This window comes from Notolepis coatsorum (assembly GCF_963971535.1).
Source record: "Notolepis coatsorum genome assembly, chromosome: 5".
NCBI classification, from domain to species: Eukaryota; Metazoa; Chordata; class Actinopteri; order Aulopiformes; family Paralepididae; genus Notolepis; species Notolepis coatsorum.
Genome location: NC_140169.1, coordinates 147,035,393 through 147,051,932, shown reverse-complemented (window position 1 = coordinate 147,051,932; position 16,540 = coordinate 147,035,393). Strand labels below are relative to the sequence as shown.

At 46.3% G+C, this 16,540-nt stretch overlaps 1 protein-coding gene across 1 annotated transcript in view; it reads right to left on the bottom strand.

Moving 5' to 3' along the window:
• Positions 1 to 11,508, bottom strand: part of LOC311228412 (adenylate cyclase type 3-like) — a gene marked incomplete at its 3' end in the record, with an annotated part of 80,770 nt that extends 69,262 nt beyond the window's left edge. The window contains exons 1-3 of the mRNA XM_084314320.1: positions 11,002 to 11,508; positions 6,445 to 6,594; positions 407 to 543 (exon numbers count right to left, since the gene is read on the bottom strand). Coding sequence (XP_084170446.1) covers positions 407 to 543; positions 6,445 to 6,594; positions 11,002 to 11,427 — 713 coding nt within the window. The 5' untranslated portion in view covers positions 11,428 to 11,508. The remainder of the gene's footprint in view (positions 1 to 406; positions 544 to 6,444; positions 6,595 to 11,001) is intronic.
• Between the last annotated feature and the right edge of the window lie 5,032 nt (positions 11,509 to 16,540).

The window sequence follows — 16,540 nt, the reverse complement described above, 5'->3', positions numbered from 1 at the left end:
GAACACAGCCCTGGGGGGCCCCTATGTTGAGGGTGATGGATGAGGAGGTGCAGTTGCCTGCTCTCACCACCTGGGGTCTGCCCGTCAGGAAGTCCAAGACCCACTGGCAGAGGTCATAGTTCAAGCCCAGGTCCCTGAGCTTGGATATGAGTTTGGAGGGGACTTTCACTACCACACTACAGAAGGTTAACCTTTCACTACCACTACAGACGGCGTGGTAGTGAAAGGGTTAAGGGGGGGGGCAACAACACGTGATGTGCATTAGGGAGGGAGTAGCTACACACAGTGCCTGTGCTGTGGGGATGTAGGCATGAGGGAACATAGGGATGAAGAAAGAAGATGAACCGAAAGGATGATTGACGGTGAGAGAAGAGGACAGTGTGGTTTTTCAGGTGTGACCTCTGACCTGACGTTCTCGTGGCGATACATGTACATGGTGTTGAACTGCTGCTGTCGGACCTCGCTCTGGTTGGCCTCCTTCTTCATGCCCTGCAGCATCTCGTCCGCGATGTGTTTGGGCAGGATGGACAACAGCAGCTCCTCCTGAACACACACAGAACTAGCTGGAGAACTAGCTGGAGGACAAAGGCTGCAGAACTCGAGTTATTAGGAATAAACCACCAAAACCTGCATGGCATAAATATCAAGCCAGTTAGGGTATCATGCAAGTTAGGATACCTTGTTAGGGTACCTTGTGTATGCTGCACCTTGTGTATACTGTTTACTTTTACTCTTACTCATAGTATATAGTTATACTCTTACACAGTATATATAATATTGTGGTGGCTCACTTATCACGTCAGGGTCACCAATGTGTGGGTGCAGGAAGGATGGGACAGCAGACGGTAGTCAAGTTCTTCCCTTTACTTCCCAACACACATTTACATACATAGAGTATATAACCGATACAGACTCTCATCTGCACCTTTGTTTACACTTTGTTACCTTGCCTATATTTTTGTCTTTGTACTATTACGCTGCCCATAACTGTGTACCTCCACTCCCCCCTCCCCCAATGCTGCTGTTATGATGCCCACATTTCGTTTTGCTTGACAATCACATTTTGCTATAATAAATTGATTGGAGTTTTATTATATTTATTTATTATATACAGACTGAAAGCTTTATCTTATTAGATAAAACAGATGATGTACATTGTATATATATTTCTATTCTTGTTGACAAAGTTTTCCATTGGGGACATAATTTGCAGTTGAAAAAAGGTAATACGTTTTATATATCGCAATATTACAATATTGTGATTCTAGTATTGTGATAATATCGTGGGGAGTCCCACCTCTACCAAATATTAACGTATACCGTCACGGATCCATGCAAAGGGAAGGATTTTACAGTTTTCTACAATATGTACATGTTGTAAAAAGAAATGTACATACTGGATATTTAAAAGTTAATCAAATCCTTGCAGCAGTATTAAAAAAGGTTAATGAAAATTGACCATTTTGACAGAAATAGCAACATACAATTGTATCACAAGATAACATAAAAATATCACATTGTAATTTGTACTGGAAAACGAAATACCATCAACTAGGGCTGGGCGATATGGCCAAAAATGATATCGCAATAACGATATCAATAACAATATCATATCACTCGATATTCAATATTATCGATATTGTTATAAGTCTAAAATAAAATAAAATAAAAATAAATTTTGTTTGAATTATTATAATTTTTTTAACAACAGATGTATGTTTATTTTGCAGCAATTCTTTGTCAATGCCGCCATCTTTAGTGTTACATCCCCTCACACTCCAGTTCTCAGGCTGCAGCTGGTTTAAAAGCGAAAGTAAACCGGCTTCTCTGCTGGCTGTGGCTCCAGGGGAGTTGAACAGTTCTGGCTCTGCTCGTTTATTTTCGATCTTTTGGCGCTTTTTTGGTGGACAAACCACCGCACATGTGCACCGTGACTCGTGACTGGAGTCTAGTTCTGCTAGCACACATAGCCTACTGTGTACAGACGGTTTCAAACTGTATTTTAAATTAGAAAGCAAACAAAATAAATGGACAAGAGAAAAATAAATCTCAATTTGGTCAGTATTGTCATTTGGACAAGCAAAGCCATTACTTTAAGTTGCAGGCAAGAAAGACAAGTCTGTCCACTGTCTCTGGTTTTAAAACTGCCCTGTTGCAGGTCACAAAAAAAAAAAAAAAAAAAAAAAAAACGATTTTTCTTAAATTTCGATATTCTATATCGATTATTAAAATATATCGCGATATTTATCGTTATATCGCCCAGCACTACGCGCACGCTCCGTCCTCTACCGCGGCTTACGCTGAGGAGTGGCGTATGGTCGAGTGTGGGGGCAGAACATTGTTCAGCCACCCTCTCATGGAACATTCCTGCTTGGCACTCGGCATCTCAAGCCTGTGGAACATTCTCTGTCTCTGAGTGGGACCTCCAACTGGTCCTGGGCCGGTTGTCGGAGGCCCCGTTTGAGCCTCTTGAGCAGGCACCATTGGATCAGCTGTCTTGGAGACTGCGTTCTTTTTGGCCATCACCTCCACTAAACGCGTGGGTGAGCTGTGTGCTCTCTCGGTACGGCCTGAGTGCCTGTCTATTCGGGCCAATAGCGGTGCGACTCTGAGGCCTAATCCAGTCTTCGTGCCAAAGAATATCCGGAGCTCTTTTCGCTCCAGGGATATTGTGGTTCAGGCGTTCGTCCGCCTCCTCACGCTAGTGAGTTGGAGGCGGGCCTTCACCTGTCGTGTCCTGTCCGTGCACTGGGGGTTACCTCAGTCGGACTCGGGATCTCAGGGCTTCCGATCAACTGTTTGTTTGTTACGACCCTTGCGTGGGTGAGGCGCTGTCCAAGCAGCACCTGTCACATTGGTTGTGCGAAGGCGTTGCCTTTTGCTGCACGTTGGCTGGACAGGTCCCCCCTCGGGCTGCTGCCCTGTTAGGGGGGGCCTCGGTGGAGGACATCTGTCCTGCGGCCTCCTGGTCCTCCCCGGGTCCCTTCGTTAAGTTTTACCTCGTGGACATGACTGGGGGTTCTGTCTCCCAGGCGGTTCTGAGGTCTAGGACCTCTCCTGCCTTCCGCCTTTTGGTGGGCTAGCAGGGGTGTGCCACGGGGTGATGTGTCACACGTGGTCCCGCCTGTGCTGTGCGGTGCTAGAGTGGTAGAGGAAAGTAGAGTGTGACCATGTCCGGTGTCATATAGCAGGACGCGGGGGCGTGGCCTGGTCACATGCATGTGAGTGCAATTGTTTGTTCGTGAGCACAGTAGGTGCTAGGAGATAAGAGATATCTCATAATGGCGAAGAGCGAGACGCTCAGCCAGTATTCATATAACTAGGTTATAGGATAACCTTTCGTTATATCGCCCAGCCCTACCATCAACACTAAGAAAACGTGATGTGATATTTTGGCCATATCGCCCTGCCCTAATTACAATCTCTTCATTTGCCAAGTAGTTTTTCTTTCTTTCTTTCTTTTGTATATATACCGGAAATTTGTCCTCTACATTTAACTCATCCTAACTATTTTAGGAGCAGTCTGTGGGCAGCCATAGTCTGGTGGGCCCAGGGACCAACTCCAGTAGTGCCTTGCTCAAGGGCAATGGCAGGAGTATGTGCTTGTTGATGTGATTATAGAGAGACACAGGAAAGTACTGTGGCTACAGTATGCACTGATGCAGACACAATACTGATACCGGATATCGGGCCAATATTATTTTTTTATCCCCTTTTTCTCCTTATTTTCTATTTTTCTCCCATCCCAATTTCGTATTTCCAATTCTCCCCTCTCCTGTCTTGAACGTTGCTCGACTATGCCTCCCACTGGTCGGTCATAGGGAGGATAGAAGCCTTGCATCACGTGTCCCCTCCGGTACACGAGGAGGCAGCCTGTCGCATCTTTTCACCAGACAGCGCAAACTCTCAGTGGTGAGGTGTAGCGCATGGGAGGCTCACACTACCCCCGCTACTTCCTGTCTTCCATGCTGACACCCGGATTCGAGACCGGAGTCTCTTGCATTGGTGACGAGCGCATATCGGGCCAATATTTAAGTTTTCAGAATAACAATGTTTTCAAACTTTATTATCTAAAGATGGTAAGTTACAGTGTTGTGTTCATTCATAGTTAAAGACAGTAGAGGTTGAGTACTTTATTATCTAAAGGTGGTAAGTTAAAGTGTTGTGTTCATTCAGAGTTAAAGACAGTAGAGGTTGAGTACTTTATTATCTAAAGATGGTAGGTTAGAGTGTTGTGTTCCTTCATAGTTAAAGACAGTAGAGGTTGAGTACTTTATTATCTAAAGATGGTAAGTTAGAGTGTTGTGTTCATTCATAGTTAAAGACAGTAGAAGTTGAGTACTTTATTATCTAAAGATGGTAAGTTACAGTGTTGTGTTCCTTCATAGTTAAAGACAGTAGAGGTTGAGCACTTTATTAGCTAAAGATGGTAAGTTAGTGTTGTGTTCATTCATAGTTAAAGACAGTAGAGGTTGAGTACTTTATTATCTAAAGATGGTGAGTTATACTTTATACGTAATCATACGTGAAGCCTTTGAAGAATCCCATAGGATTCTGCAACCTCGGCAACGGTAAGCAGTTAGACATGCTCTGATTGGGTGGCTGTGCCCATCTCCCAGCAGCCCCCACAGGCAGGGCACTCTGAGAATTCTCTCTCTCTCTCTCTCTCTCTCTCTCTCTCTCTCTCTCTCTCTCTCTCTCTCTATCCTGTCATTCTCTTATATCTATTTCGTCACCATTGCTCTCTCTCTCTCTGTCACTTTGCCATCCCTCCCCCACCCCCTATCTCACCATCTCATCATTTCACCATGTTCTGGAATCTCACCATGCCACCATTAGACCATCTCACCTCTCACCATGCCACCATTAGACCACCATCTCACCATCTCATCATCTCACCATGTCTCCCAGGTCTGTCCTGTTTGTTATAAATAGCAGCAGCCAGAAAGAACACACCCAATCACAGAGACATGATGCAGTGAAGAATGAAAGAAGAATAACTACAACAATAATAACAGGAGAACTTGAACTCATCAGCCCTGTCATGGTGGCAAGGGTAACGTTGGATCTGATGTGTTTTCCTGTGGCCCTTTGAATCAACTCAATCGCCACCTCACAGCCATGTAAGATGACACAGGATACTGCAGTGAGACAGGCCAAGATAATTGGCTCATCAGCAAGTGAAACTCAGCACAATTATTTGATTATATAGTGATGGTGTGTGGAAAGATGGAGAAAGAAACTAATAGGCAAAAAGGATAGGAGAAAAGAGAGAGGAGTCGACAGGTACAGACAGACAGACAGACAGACAGATACACAGACATATAAACAGACAGACAGACAGACAGACAGACAGACAGACAGACAGACAGACAGACAGACAGACAGACAGACAGACAGACAGACAGACAGACAGACAGACAGACAGACAGACAGACAGACAGACAGATACACAGACATATAAACAGACAGACAGACAGACAGACAGACAGACAGACAGACAGACAGACAGACAGACAGACAGACAGACAGACAGACAGACAGACATAATAGACAGATAGATAGATATTAGATAGATAGATAGATAGATAGATAGATAGATAGATAGATAGATAGATAGATAGATAGATAGATAGATAGATAGATAGATAGATAGAGAGAGAGAGAGAGAGAGAGAGAGAGAGAGAGAGAGAGAGAGAGATAGATAGATAGATAGATAGATAGATAGATAGATAGATAGATAGATAGATAGATAGATAGATAGATAGATAGATAGATAGATAGATAGATAGATAGATAGATAGATAGATAGATAGATAGATAGATAGATAGATAGAAAGATGGATGGATGGACATTTACCGGGGCCAGTTTCTAATTGAAAATATAAATATAGGCAAAGAATATAGAAGAAGAAAAACGTAAATATAGGCAAATAAACTTGTGACAACTCCTCGATAACCAAATTTGAGGATCCTTGCTAAAGATGTGTGTGAATATCGACCGCTATATTGATATCAGATCATTTTTTTTTATATATATATATGTGAGTTCTGGGGCTGATGCCAATAACCACCTGTTTGTACTGCATGTAAAAGAGTTACACAACTACCTTATTTTTGGAGTTTGGAGTTCACCTTAAGGTCACCCTCCTCTGCTGTTGAGGTATATTCTCACAGGCCGACTTACAGCAGCATCTCCCTAACGATGGGTCCAATGATGATGACAGTCCCTCTAATCAGCCTATTAACCCCGCGCTGAGCAAAACATGCCTGTAATTAGGCCACGAGCACTGGGTGTCCCAGCTGGGTGTCCCAGAGGTCACAGAGGTCAAATAACAGCTCAGAGCACCTTGGGCGGGTGGGTGTGTGTGTGTGTGTGTGTGTGTGTGCGTGTGTGTGTGTGTGTGTGTGTGTGTGTGTGTGTGTGTGTGTGTCCCTACACACCTGCTGGGTGCTCTGCTCCTCCAGGGTGAGTTTGACCTCCAGGGACTGACGGGCCTCCAGGAAGGCCGTCCTGTACTTCCTGTCTGCCATGTAGTATGACATCACACCCACGGTGGCCGCGCACAGGTACAGCACCACGTTGGCCATGAGCTGGGGGGGGGGGGGGGGGGGGGGGGAAGACTATAACCTTCAGTCGACGGTCACAGTAGCATCAGTAATAATCACCAAGATTTTCATGTAACTTGCTTGGATCCCCTACCACACTACAGAAGGTTAACCCTTTCACTACCACATTACAGCAGGTTAACCCTTTCACTACCACACTACAGAAGGTTAACCCTTTCACTACCACACTACAGCAGGTTAACCCTTTCACTACCACACTACAGAAGGTTAACCTTTCACTACCACACTACAGCAGGTTAACCCTTTCACTACCACACTACAGCAGGTTAACCCTTTCACTACCACACTACAGAAGGTTAACCTTTCACTACCACACTACAGAAGATTAACCTTTCACTACCACACTAAAGCAGGTTAACCCTTTCACTACCACAATACAGCAGGTTAACCCTTTCACTACCACGCTACAGCAGGTTAACCCTTTCACTACCACACTACAGCAGGTTACCCTTTCACTACCACACTACAGCAGGTTAACCCTTTCACTACCACACTACAGCAGGTTAACCCTTTCACTACCACACTACAGCAGGTTAACCCTTTCACTACCACACTACAGAAGGTTAACCTTTCACTACCACACTACAGCAGTTTAACCCTTTCACTACCACACTACAGCAGGTTAACCCTTTCACTACCACACTACAGAAGGTTAGCCTTTCACTACCACACTACAGGTTAGCCTTTCACTACCACACTACATAAGGTTAACCATTTGTCATGTGGCAGTGAACGGGTTAACCTTCTGTATTGTTGCAGTGAAAGGGTTAACCCTTTGGTAGTGTGGTGGTGAAAGGGTTAACATTCTGTATTGTTGCAGTGAAAGGGTTAACCCTTTGTCGTGTGGCAGTGAAAGGGTTAACCTTATGCATTGTCGCAGTGAAAGGGTTAACCCTTTGTCATGTGGCAGTGGTCTACAAGATACACTATACGACTAAGGTACCCATGTACATGTCAAAATACTTCCCAAAGGTCAGTGAATACCACGACCACAACACCAGAGGAAGCTCAAGAAATCATGTTAAACCCAGATTCGGCTCAAACAAGGGACTAAACACGTTTCGCAATTATGCCACATCAATGTGGAACGCCCTACCCAAAGCTGTAAAGGAATGTGAATCCCTACCCACATTCAAAACCGCTCTTAAAGAGCACCTACGGGAGGCTGCAATTCTAAACTGGCCACCGTAAATGTCCAAACCCCCCCACCCCCTCCTAATGTACAGTCCCCTCCCCACCGTATGTATATATTCTCTCCCCACCGTATGTATATTTCTCTCCCACCCACCCACCCCCCCCTAATGTACAGTCTCCTCCCCATCATATACTCTGTCAGGATCTATGGGTAACAGTACTGTATATTTGAATATCGTGTATGTCACAAATGTATCAGTACTAAATACCTGTATGTCATGTATGTCCCTATGCCATAAATGTCATGATGTCATGTATGTTGTGTATGTCATAAATGTCACTATGAATTGAAAATGGGGGACCCTGATGTAAACAAGACGAAAGTCTTTCTCAGGTCTGCATCCCCTTAACAATTGTGTGTATTGAGCCGTACTGTATTGTACCCATTCTGAAATCTGTTAAATAAAGTTTTCATTCATTCATTCATTCATTCATCCTTTTACCTTCCACATCTGAGTTATTACTATTATAATTATCATTAGTAGTAGTATTATTGTTATTATTATTATTATTAGTAGTATTATTCAAGAACACTTATCTTATCAGTAATGGCCTGAACAGGCTACAATAAGTGCAAAATTCTGCTGCCAGGGTTCTCACCTGCATCAAGTCCTGGCACCACATCACCCCCACCCTCATCCACCTCCACTGGCTTCCAGTCAAGTCCTGCATCAATTTCAAGATCCTCCTCATCACCTACAAAGCCCTTCACTCCCTTGCCCCCCGGTACCTAGCGGACCTCCTCCATCCCTACATCCCGCCCCGGAGGCTGCGGTCCTCTGACTCCGGTCTCCTCTCCATCCCCACCACCAACATGCGGACTGAACATCCCAGAGCCTTCTCTGTGGCCGCACCCACCCTCTGGAACTCACTCCCTCCAAACATCCGTAGTGCTATATCCCTGCACTCCTTCAAATCCCAACTCAAAACCCACCTCTTCACCAAATTTGTAAATGACTCTGCCTGATTTCCCCTTTTTTCTTTTGTTTTCTTTCTTTCTTTCCTTTTGATTATTATTTTGCTGTTACGTTGTTCCCTCCCTTAGCTGTTAAGCGCCTTGGGTCTCCTGAAAGGCGCTATATAAATTTAAGATATTATTATTATTATTATTATTATTATTATTATTATTATTATTATTATTATTATTATTATTATTATTATTATTATTATTATTATTATCATCTTATTCTCAGGGCAGCGGTGGCCTAAAGGTTAGAGAAGCGGGTTTGTGACCGGAAGGTCGCCGGTTCAATCCCCGGGACCGGACCGGCAGGAAAAATCTGCCGCTCAAGTGTCCTTGAGCAAGGCACTTAACTCCCAACTGCTCCAGTGGAGTTGCTCAGTGGCCAACAGTGTCAGACTGCATGTGGTTGTACTGGGCGGCTCCCAGGTGTCAGACTGTGGTTGTACTGGGCAGCTCCCAGGTGTCAGACTGTGGTTGTACTGGGCAGCTCCCAGGTGTCAGACTGTGGTTGTACTGGGCAGCTCCCAGGTGTCAGACTGTGGTTGTACTGGGCAGCTCCCAGGTGTCAGACTGTGGTTGTACTGGGCAGCTCCCAGGTGTCAGACTGTGGTTGTACTGGGCAGCTCCCAGGTGTCAGACTGTGGTTGTACTGGGCAGCTCCCAGGTGTCAGACTGTGGTTGTACTGGGCAGCTCCCAGGTGTCAGACTGTGGTTGTACTGGGCAGCTCCCAGGTGTCAGACTGTGGTTGTACTGGGCAGCTCCCAGGTGTCAGACTGCATGTGGTTGTACTGGGCAGCTCCCAGGTGTCAGACTGTGGTTGTACTGGGCGGCTCCCAGGTGTCAGACTGTGGTTGTACTGGGCAGCTCCCAGGTGTCAGACTGTGGTTGTACTGGGCAGCTCCCAGGTGTCAGACTGTGGTTGTACTGGGCAGCTCCCAGGTGTCAGACTGTGGTTGTACTGGGCGGCTCCCAGGTGTCAGACTGTGGTTGTACTGGGCAGCTCCCAGGTGTCAGACTGTGGTTGTACTGGGCAGCTCCCAGGTGTCAGACTGTGGTTGTACTGGGCGGCTCCCAGGTGTCAGACTGTGGTTGTACTGGGCAGCTCCCAGGTGTCAGACTGTGGTTGTACTGGGCAGCTCCCAGGTGTCAGACTGTGGTTGTACTGGGCAGCTCCCAGGTGTCAGACTGTGGTTGTACTGGGCAGCTCCCAGGTGTCAGACTGTGGTTGTACTGGGCAGCTCCCAGGTGTCAGACTGTGGTTGTACTGGGCGGCTCCCAGGTGTCAGACTGTGGTTGTACTGGGCAGCTCCCAGGTGTCAGACTGTGGTTGTACTGGGCGGCTCCCAGGTGTCAGACTGTGGTTGTACTGGGCAGCTCCCAGGTGTCAGACTGTGGTTGTACTGGGCAGCTCCCAGGTGTCAGACTGTGGTTGTACTGGGCAGCTCCCAGGTGTCAGACTGTGGTTGTACTGGGCGGCTCCCAGGTGTCAGACTGTGGTTGTACTGGGCGGCTCCCAGGTGTCAGACTGTGGTTGTACTGGGCAGCTCCTAGGTGGCAGACTGTGGTTGTACTGGGCAGCTCCCAGGTGTCAGACTGTGGTTGTACTGGGCAGCTCCCAGGTGTCAGACTGTGGTTGTACTGGGCAGCTCCCAGGTGTCAGACTGTGGTTGTACTGGGCAGCTCCCAGGTGTCAGACTGTGGTTGTACTGGGCGGCTCCCAGGTGTCAGACTGTGGTTGTACTGGGCAGCTCCCAGGTGTCAGACTGCATGTGGTTGTACTGGGCAGCTCCCAGGTGTCAGACTGTGGTTGTACTGGGCAGCTCCCAGGTGTCAGACTGTGGTTGTACTGGGCAGCTCCCAGGTGTCAGACTGTGGTTGTACTGGGCAGCTCCCAGGTGTCAGACTGTGGTTGTACTGGGCAGCTCCCAGGTGGCAGACTGTGGTTGTACTGGGCAGCTCCCAGGTGTCAGACTGTGGTTGTACTGGGCAGCTCCCAGGTGTCAGACTGTGGTTGTACTGGGCAGCTCCCAGGTGTCAGACTGTGGTTGTACTGGGCAGCTCCCAGGTGTGAATGGAACTGTGTGAATGTGAAGAGCATCTGTGCTCAGCGAACCTACCCTGCGTAAGTAAAGGTTAAACAAAACAAGGTTACAACTTACTCCCCAATACATACACCCTCCCACCTCTCCTCCTCCCGGCCCCGTAGCTTTACCTGTCTCACCAGCATGAGTCCGTGTGGGTCCTGGAGCCTGTGGAGCGCGGTCACCCCCAGAACCAAGGTGTGTATCCCGCAGGAGAGAGCCGTCAGCAGCAGGAGGGCGACCAGGTTGAGGGGTAACGTCAGGAAACAGGAGAAGCTGAAGAAGGCTTGCCAGCCCACCGAGTCGCTGGAGTGGGGCGCGCGGCGGTAGTTCAGCGCCATGTAACACAGCACGTGCACGGCGATCATGAGCCACAGTACGTACGGGACCGCGCCGCGGGACACCGGCGCTGCGGGGGGCCTCCAGCGGCAGAGCGAATAGAAGACGAGATCCGCCGCCAGGCCGCCCGCCGCGACCACCAGCATGGCCAGCTGGTCCTCGGTGTACACCACCGCGCACATGACGATGACGTAGCTGTTGAAGAGAACGGCGAACATCGCCAACACGAGGAGGGTTTCTTGCCGCTGGCGGTAGAAGTAGGTCTGGTAGAGCCGCTCCAGAGACTCGGGTGCAAAGGTGAGGCGGCGCATTACGCACGGGCCGCGGCCCGCCTGGCGCACGGTCACTCCGCGGCGCGTCCGACCCTCTCCATGGTCTGTGTCTGTGGCGTGGACCCGGTTCAGAGACATGTTGGTTCCGAGACAGAGATGAGTGAAGATACTCCTTGTTGTTCCATAAATCTGTAATACTGCTCTCAAAAAGACGCAGTGGTGGTTAAGTTCACGGAATGCCGAGATATCCTTCAGAAAGTCAGTGGAGTGTCGTCGCGGCTGTCAGCCCCCATCATTGTGATGCTTCTGGGGTTAATTAGATGATAAAACAACCGTATCGCTGCTTTTGGGGTTAATTAGATGATCATGACAACCATATCGCTGCTTTTGGGGTTAATTACATGATCAAACAACCATATCGCTGCATGGAACAGCAGACACGTCATTCCCAAATGAACGAGTCCTTGCGTCCGCGCGTCATGTGGTAAATGGCACCTATTTCTGGAGAATAACATGGTCATTCAATTATGTTTTATTTTTCTATTGTGCCAAATGTCCACCACAACAATAATAGTCTCTTACCTTCATGAAAAATTGCCATTTGTTTATGGAGATAAATAATACCATTATCCCCTAGAAACTGCGATGCGTGCGACACCCATCGTTTCCACGGCGAAACCCACTCGTCCAGCTCAGGAGCACCGTGTACGTATTATTTATATACATGTATAATATATATATACACGCCATACATGTGTTATATTCCAGTGTTTTCACTTTGAAGCCCGTCGAAAATCCAAACTTTCTTCTTAGCCGAGAACCCCATAGTAGGTGCGTTTCCAATTACGCACAGCCTGAACACTGGCCCTACATAACCCGCGTGCTCCCAGGGGAAGCGACACATACGAATAAGCCTGCTGCGAGATCTACACGACACAACACAATAGTATATCGTTTCACTTTTAAATGTTTTAGAGCAATACTGCTGAATCTGAATGAACAAGGTGATCATTAGACTCGCTCCTCTCTCTAGTCCCCCCCCCCCAACACGTCCTCCCCCAGGGTTGCTAAGCTGAAACCAAACGGGTTGTTATTGTTGTCTGAGCAGGATGGTGATGTTGCTGCCACACCAGAAACAGAAAGGAAAGATCAGTATCACGTTATTACGACGTATACAAACTTATCACATTATAACAAGAAACTTGTCTTGTTATAACAATATACTATTTGTCACTGTATAATGTGAAACGTTTTGTTTTAACGTGATAACTTTATAGTTTTTAACATAAAACGTTTCACATTATAGTATAAGGTGATAAATAGTAGCTATATTGTCGTAATAACGTGAACATAATGTGAAAAACATCTTGTTATAACAATAAACGTTTCACGTTATAACGTGATACTGATCATTTTCTGGTTTCTGTTTCTGGTGTGGCAGCAATACGATTCCGTAATGATGAGTTCAAAATGAGGGATAATGTTTTGGGCAAAGATGCTCTACGTCTTAACCTGCAAAAAGCACATTATTTTCAACACATATCCAGTTAAGGATATGTGTACAGTGTCCCCCACCCACCCCCTACAACCTCCTCCAATGTACAGTTTCTACGTCAAATGTATATACACTCTTTTCTGGACACTTTTTGTATCACAAACAGTACTGTATTTGCAAATCTGGTATGTCATAAATGTATAGATGCAGCAGTACTGTCTATCTGTACTGTATGTCATGTGTGTCATATATGATGAATTGAAAATGGGGGACCCTGATGTAAACAAGACGAAAGTCTTTCTCTGGTCTGCATCCCCTTAACAATTGTATGTATTGAGCAGTACTGTATTGTACCCATTCTGCAATCTGTTAATAAAGTTCAATCAAGGACAACACATTTTGTGTTATTTTCTATACGAGTTGTTGAAGACAGTAACATAACACATTATTAACACTCTTGTCCAACCTCACTGTAATGGGGAAAAAAGGACATAAAACGAAGATGATGATGATTGTGTTGAGAAACATATTAACACATTGCGCTGAAAAGAACAACACAACCTTACTAGACACACAATGTGTTGAAAAGTACAACTGTAGTCTGTATATATATATGTAGTATGACTATGTACCCTAACCCTCTCCACCACTACGAGACATATTGCTTGATGCAGCGGCACGGTGGTGTAGTGGTTAACACTGTCGCCTCACAGGGTTCGATTCCCGCTTGGGGACCAGGTTTCCATGTTGCCAGGTACCCAGGTGGGGTATCTCCCAGGCCTTTCTGTGTGGAGTTTGCATGTTCTCCTCGTGCTCGCAAGGGTTCCCCCCCAATAAGATAAACCCAATGGAAAAACATGCACAACAACAGATCGCTAACGCTGTGGCGTCCTTGACGAAGACGGACAGGAGCACTTGGATTGGTCCCCGGGGCGCGGCCCTCGCCGACGCCTGTCTGCTCCCGGCTGCCCTTGGGGGGAAGGACGACGGGATGGGTTAAGCGCAGAGACAAATCGCATCGGCGATCCTACAAAGACAATGCATGCGTGTGTGTGTTCCGGTGTGTGTGTGCTAACTGTGTGTGCTAACCGCTAAAACATTGAGGATAATTGCATGCCAATTAAAGACCTCTGAACAGGTCCTGCATTATTATTATTACCACAATATACATCTTTATAAAGTGTGATAATCATTCAAGTACATTAAGGATTGTATACTCTCTAATTCACAAATAAAGAGGACAGACCCCTGAAAGAGATATGGCTTGGATTATCTCACACTTTTGTTTTCCCGTCAGACCAGCCGAGGGCGTCCATGAAGTGTTTTGTCACAATTCCAGTTCACATTCAAAACAGAGGTTATTTTTAGGGATGCTCGATATTGGCTTTTTTACCGATACCGATATTCCGATATTGTCCAACTCTTAATTTCGATACCGATACCGATATCAACCGATACCGATATATGCAGGGTTTCCCCCCAAAAAAACTGAATAATTTCAGGTAATTAATAATTTCACTGGATGCATTCAAAAGGCTTTCTAAATGTAAGCATTATCTGTGCAAAATATGATAATTAAAAAAGTAAAAATTAACATTACATATCTCTTGTTGTTGAATTAAACCAACATGCATACTTTTGACAATAAATAAAATAAGAATTGGTTCTTACTTGCTTGCCTGGGTAAATAAAGGTTAAATAAATGTAATTTTTTTTTTTTTTTTTTTTTTTCGATACCGATATTTTCCGATATCACATTTTACTGCCGATATCGGCCGATAATATCGGTCGGCCGATAATATCGGACATCCCTAGTTATTTTGTTATGACATGACAAGTGACATTATGGCAATATACTTATATACATAATATATATACCATACTCATCATACACACACACACCGTCCATGTTGGCTTCCGGCTTCAACATGGACGGTCGCATTTTACGCAGCTCTCGTAACCAACGCAACAAATCAACAACAAAAAAGTACTTTGCGCATTTTCTACTTTCCCTCCTGTGGATTATGGATTTATACCTGAATTCACAACTCAAGCAGCAACTCCAGACAGAAGTGGAGGGTAGCGAAAACGCAAATCAGCAGTCCCATTGCGACTTCTACTTGATAACGGGCATGGAGAGGAAACATCCAGCCTTCGGAGCCACGACCATCCACACAGTACTTACTGCAAATCCGGAACGAAAGAAATTACCCCCGACAGGCAAGTGTAATAAGAGATCAATGTTTTTATTATATCTGCTCATGTCGGGTGACATACATCAGAACCCTGGTCCCGTAATGACACGGAACCAGAGACTACAGTTAAGTCTGCTGACCCAAGAAGCAGCAGCCAGCGACATGATCAACGGCAACATTCCTCCTCTGCCACCTCTGCAAAAGAACCCACGAGAGGCCACAGCGAGAGGGAAGGAACCGGGGTTCACAACCGAGGCGCCCAGCACGTCGCGGGGACAAAACAGCGAGGCATCGCTCCTCACACCGGCGCCGGAGACCAACAGCATCCACGCAATTGACGCTTCAGCCAGCAGTTGCACCAGCCGACCAGCAAGCGGCGACATACCCTCACAGAAGCCCCAGCGGACTCGGCGAGTGGCTAAAGGGAGAGCGGCGCGGGACATCAAGGTCACCAAGGACCCGACGGTTAGCTCGGCTGGCCCCGCCATGCCAGCTAGTCTACCCGGGCCGAGGCCAGGTCAAAAGGCACCCCCCCCCCCCCCTCCCCCACAATGGAGTTCAATCAGACATATCTGTAATCAACCAGCCCCCCCCCCCACATCGCGGGCTTTCACACAAAGGAATACAGACTCCAGCAAAGGACAAAGAAGAATCACCCCCTCCCCCCCTCTCCACCCACGGCACAAACAGCAACAACGCCCCCCCTCCCCCCACCACAGGACAGGACTCAAATGAACAGAGTTACCTCAAGTGTGACAACGTCAATCTGATTACCAGCAAAAATGGACTACACATATTTCATCTTAATACAAATAGCCTGAGACCTAAACTGGCTGAAATCAAACAGTTGTTTTTAAACGGTAAGGCTAACATATTGTGTTTCACAGAAACAAAATTAGACTCATCTGTACAGGATCCAGAGATTGAAATTGAAAACTACTCAATAGTCAGGAGGGATAGGAACCAGTATGGAGGTGGCGTCTGTGTGTACATACACAAGGATACCAAATACATCAACCGTACTGACCTTAACCATGATGAAATTGAAACTGTTTGGATTGAAATCTTATTAGACAGGGCGAAACCAGTACTAGTAGGCACAATCTATAGACCACCAGAACAGAGTGGCTTTTATGACACACTTGATGGGTGTTTAGCTGGGGTGGAGGGGGTAGAAAAAATTCTTATTGGGGACTGGAACACGGATATGCTGCGTAAATCAGCACCCGTCTTCAAGGCCTTGATTGATTGATTGATTGATTGAAAACTTTATTAACAGATTGCAGAATGGGTACAATACAGTACAGCTCAATACACACAATTGTTAAGGGGATGCAGACCAGAGAAAGACTTTCGTCTTGTTTACATC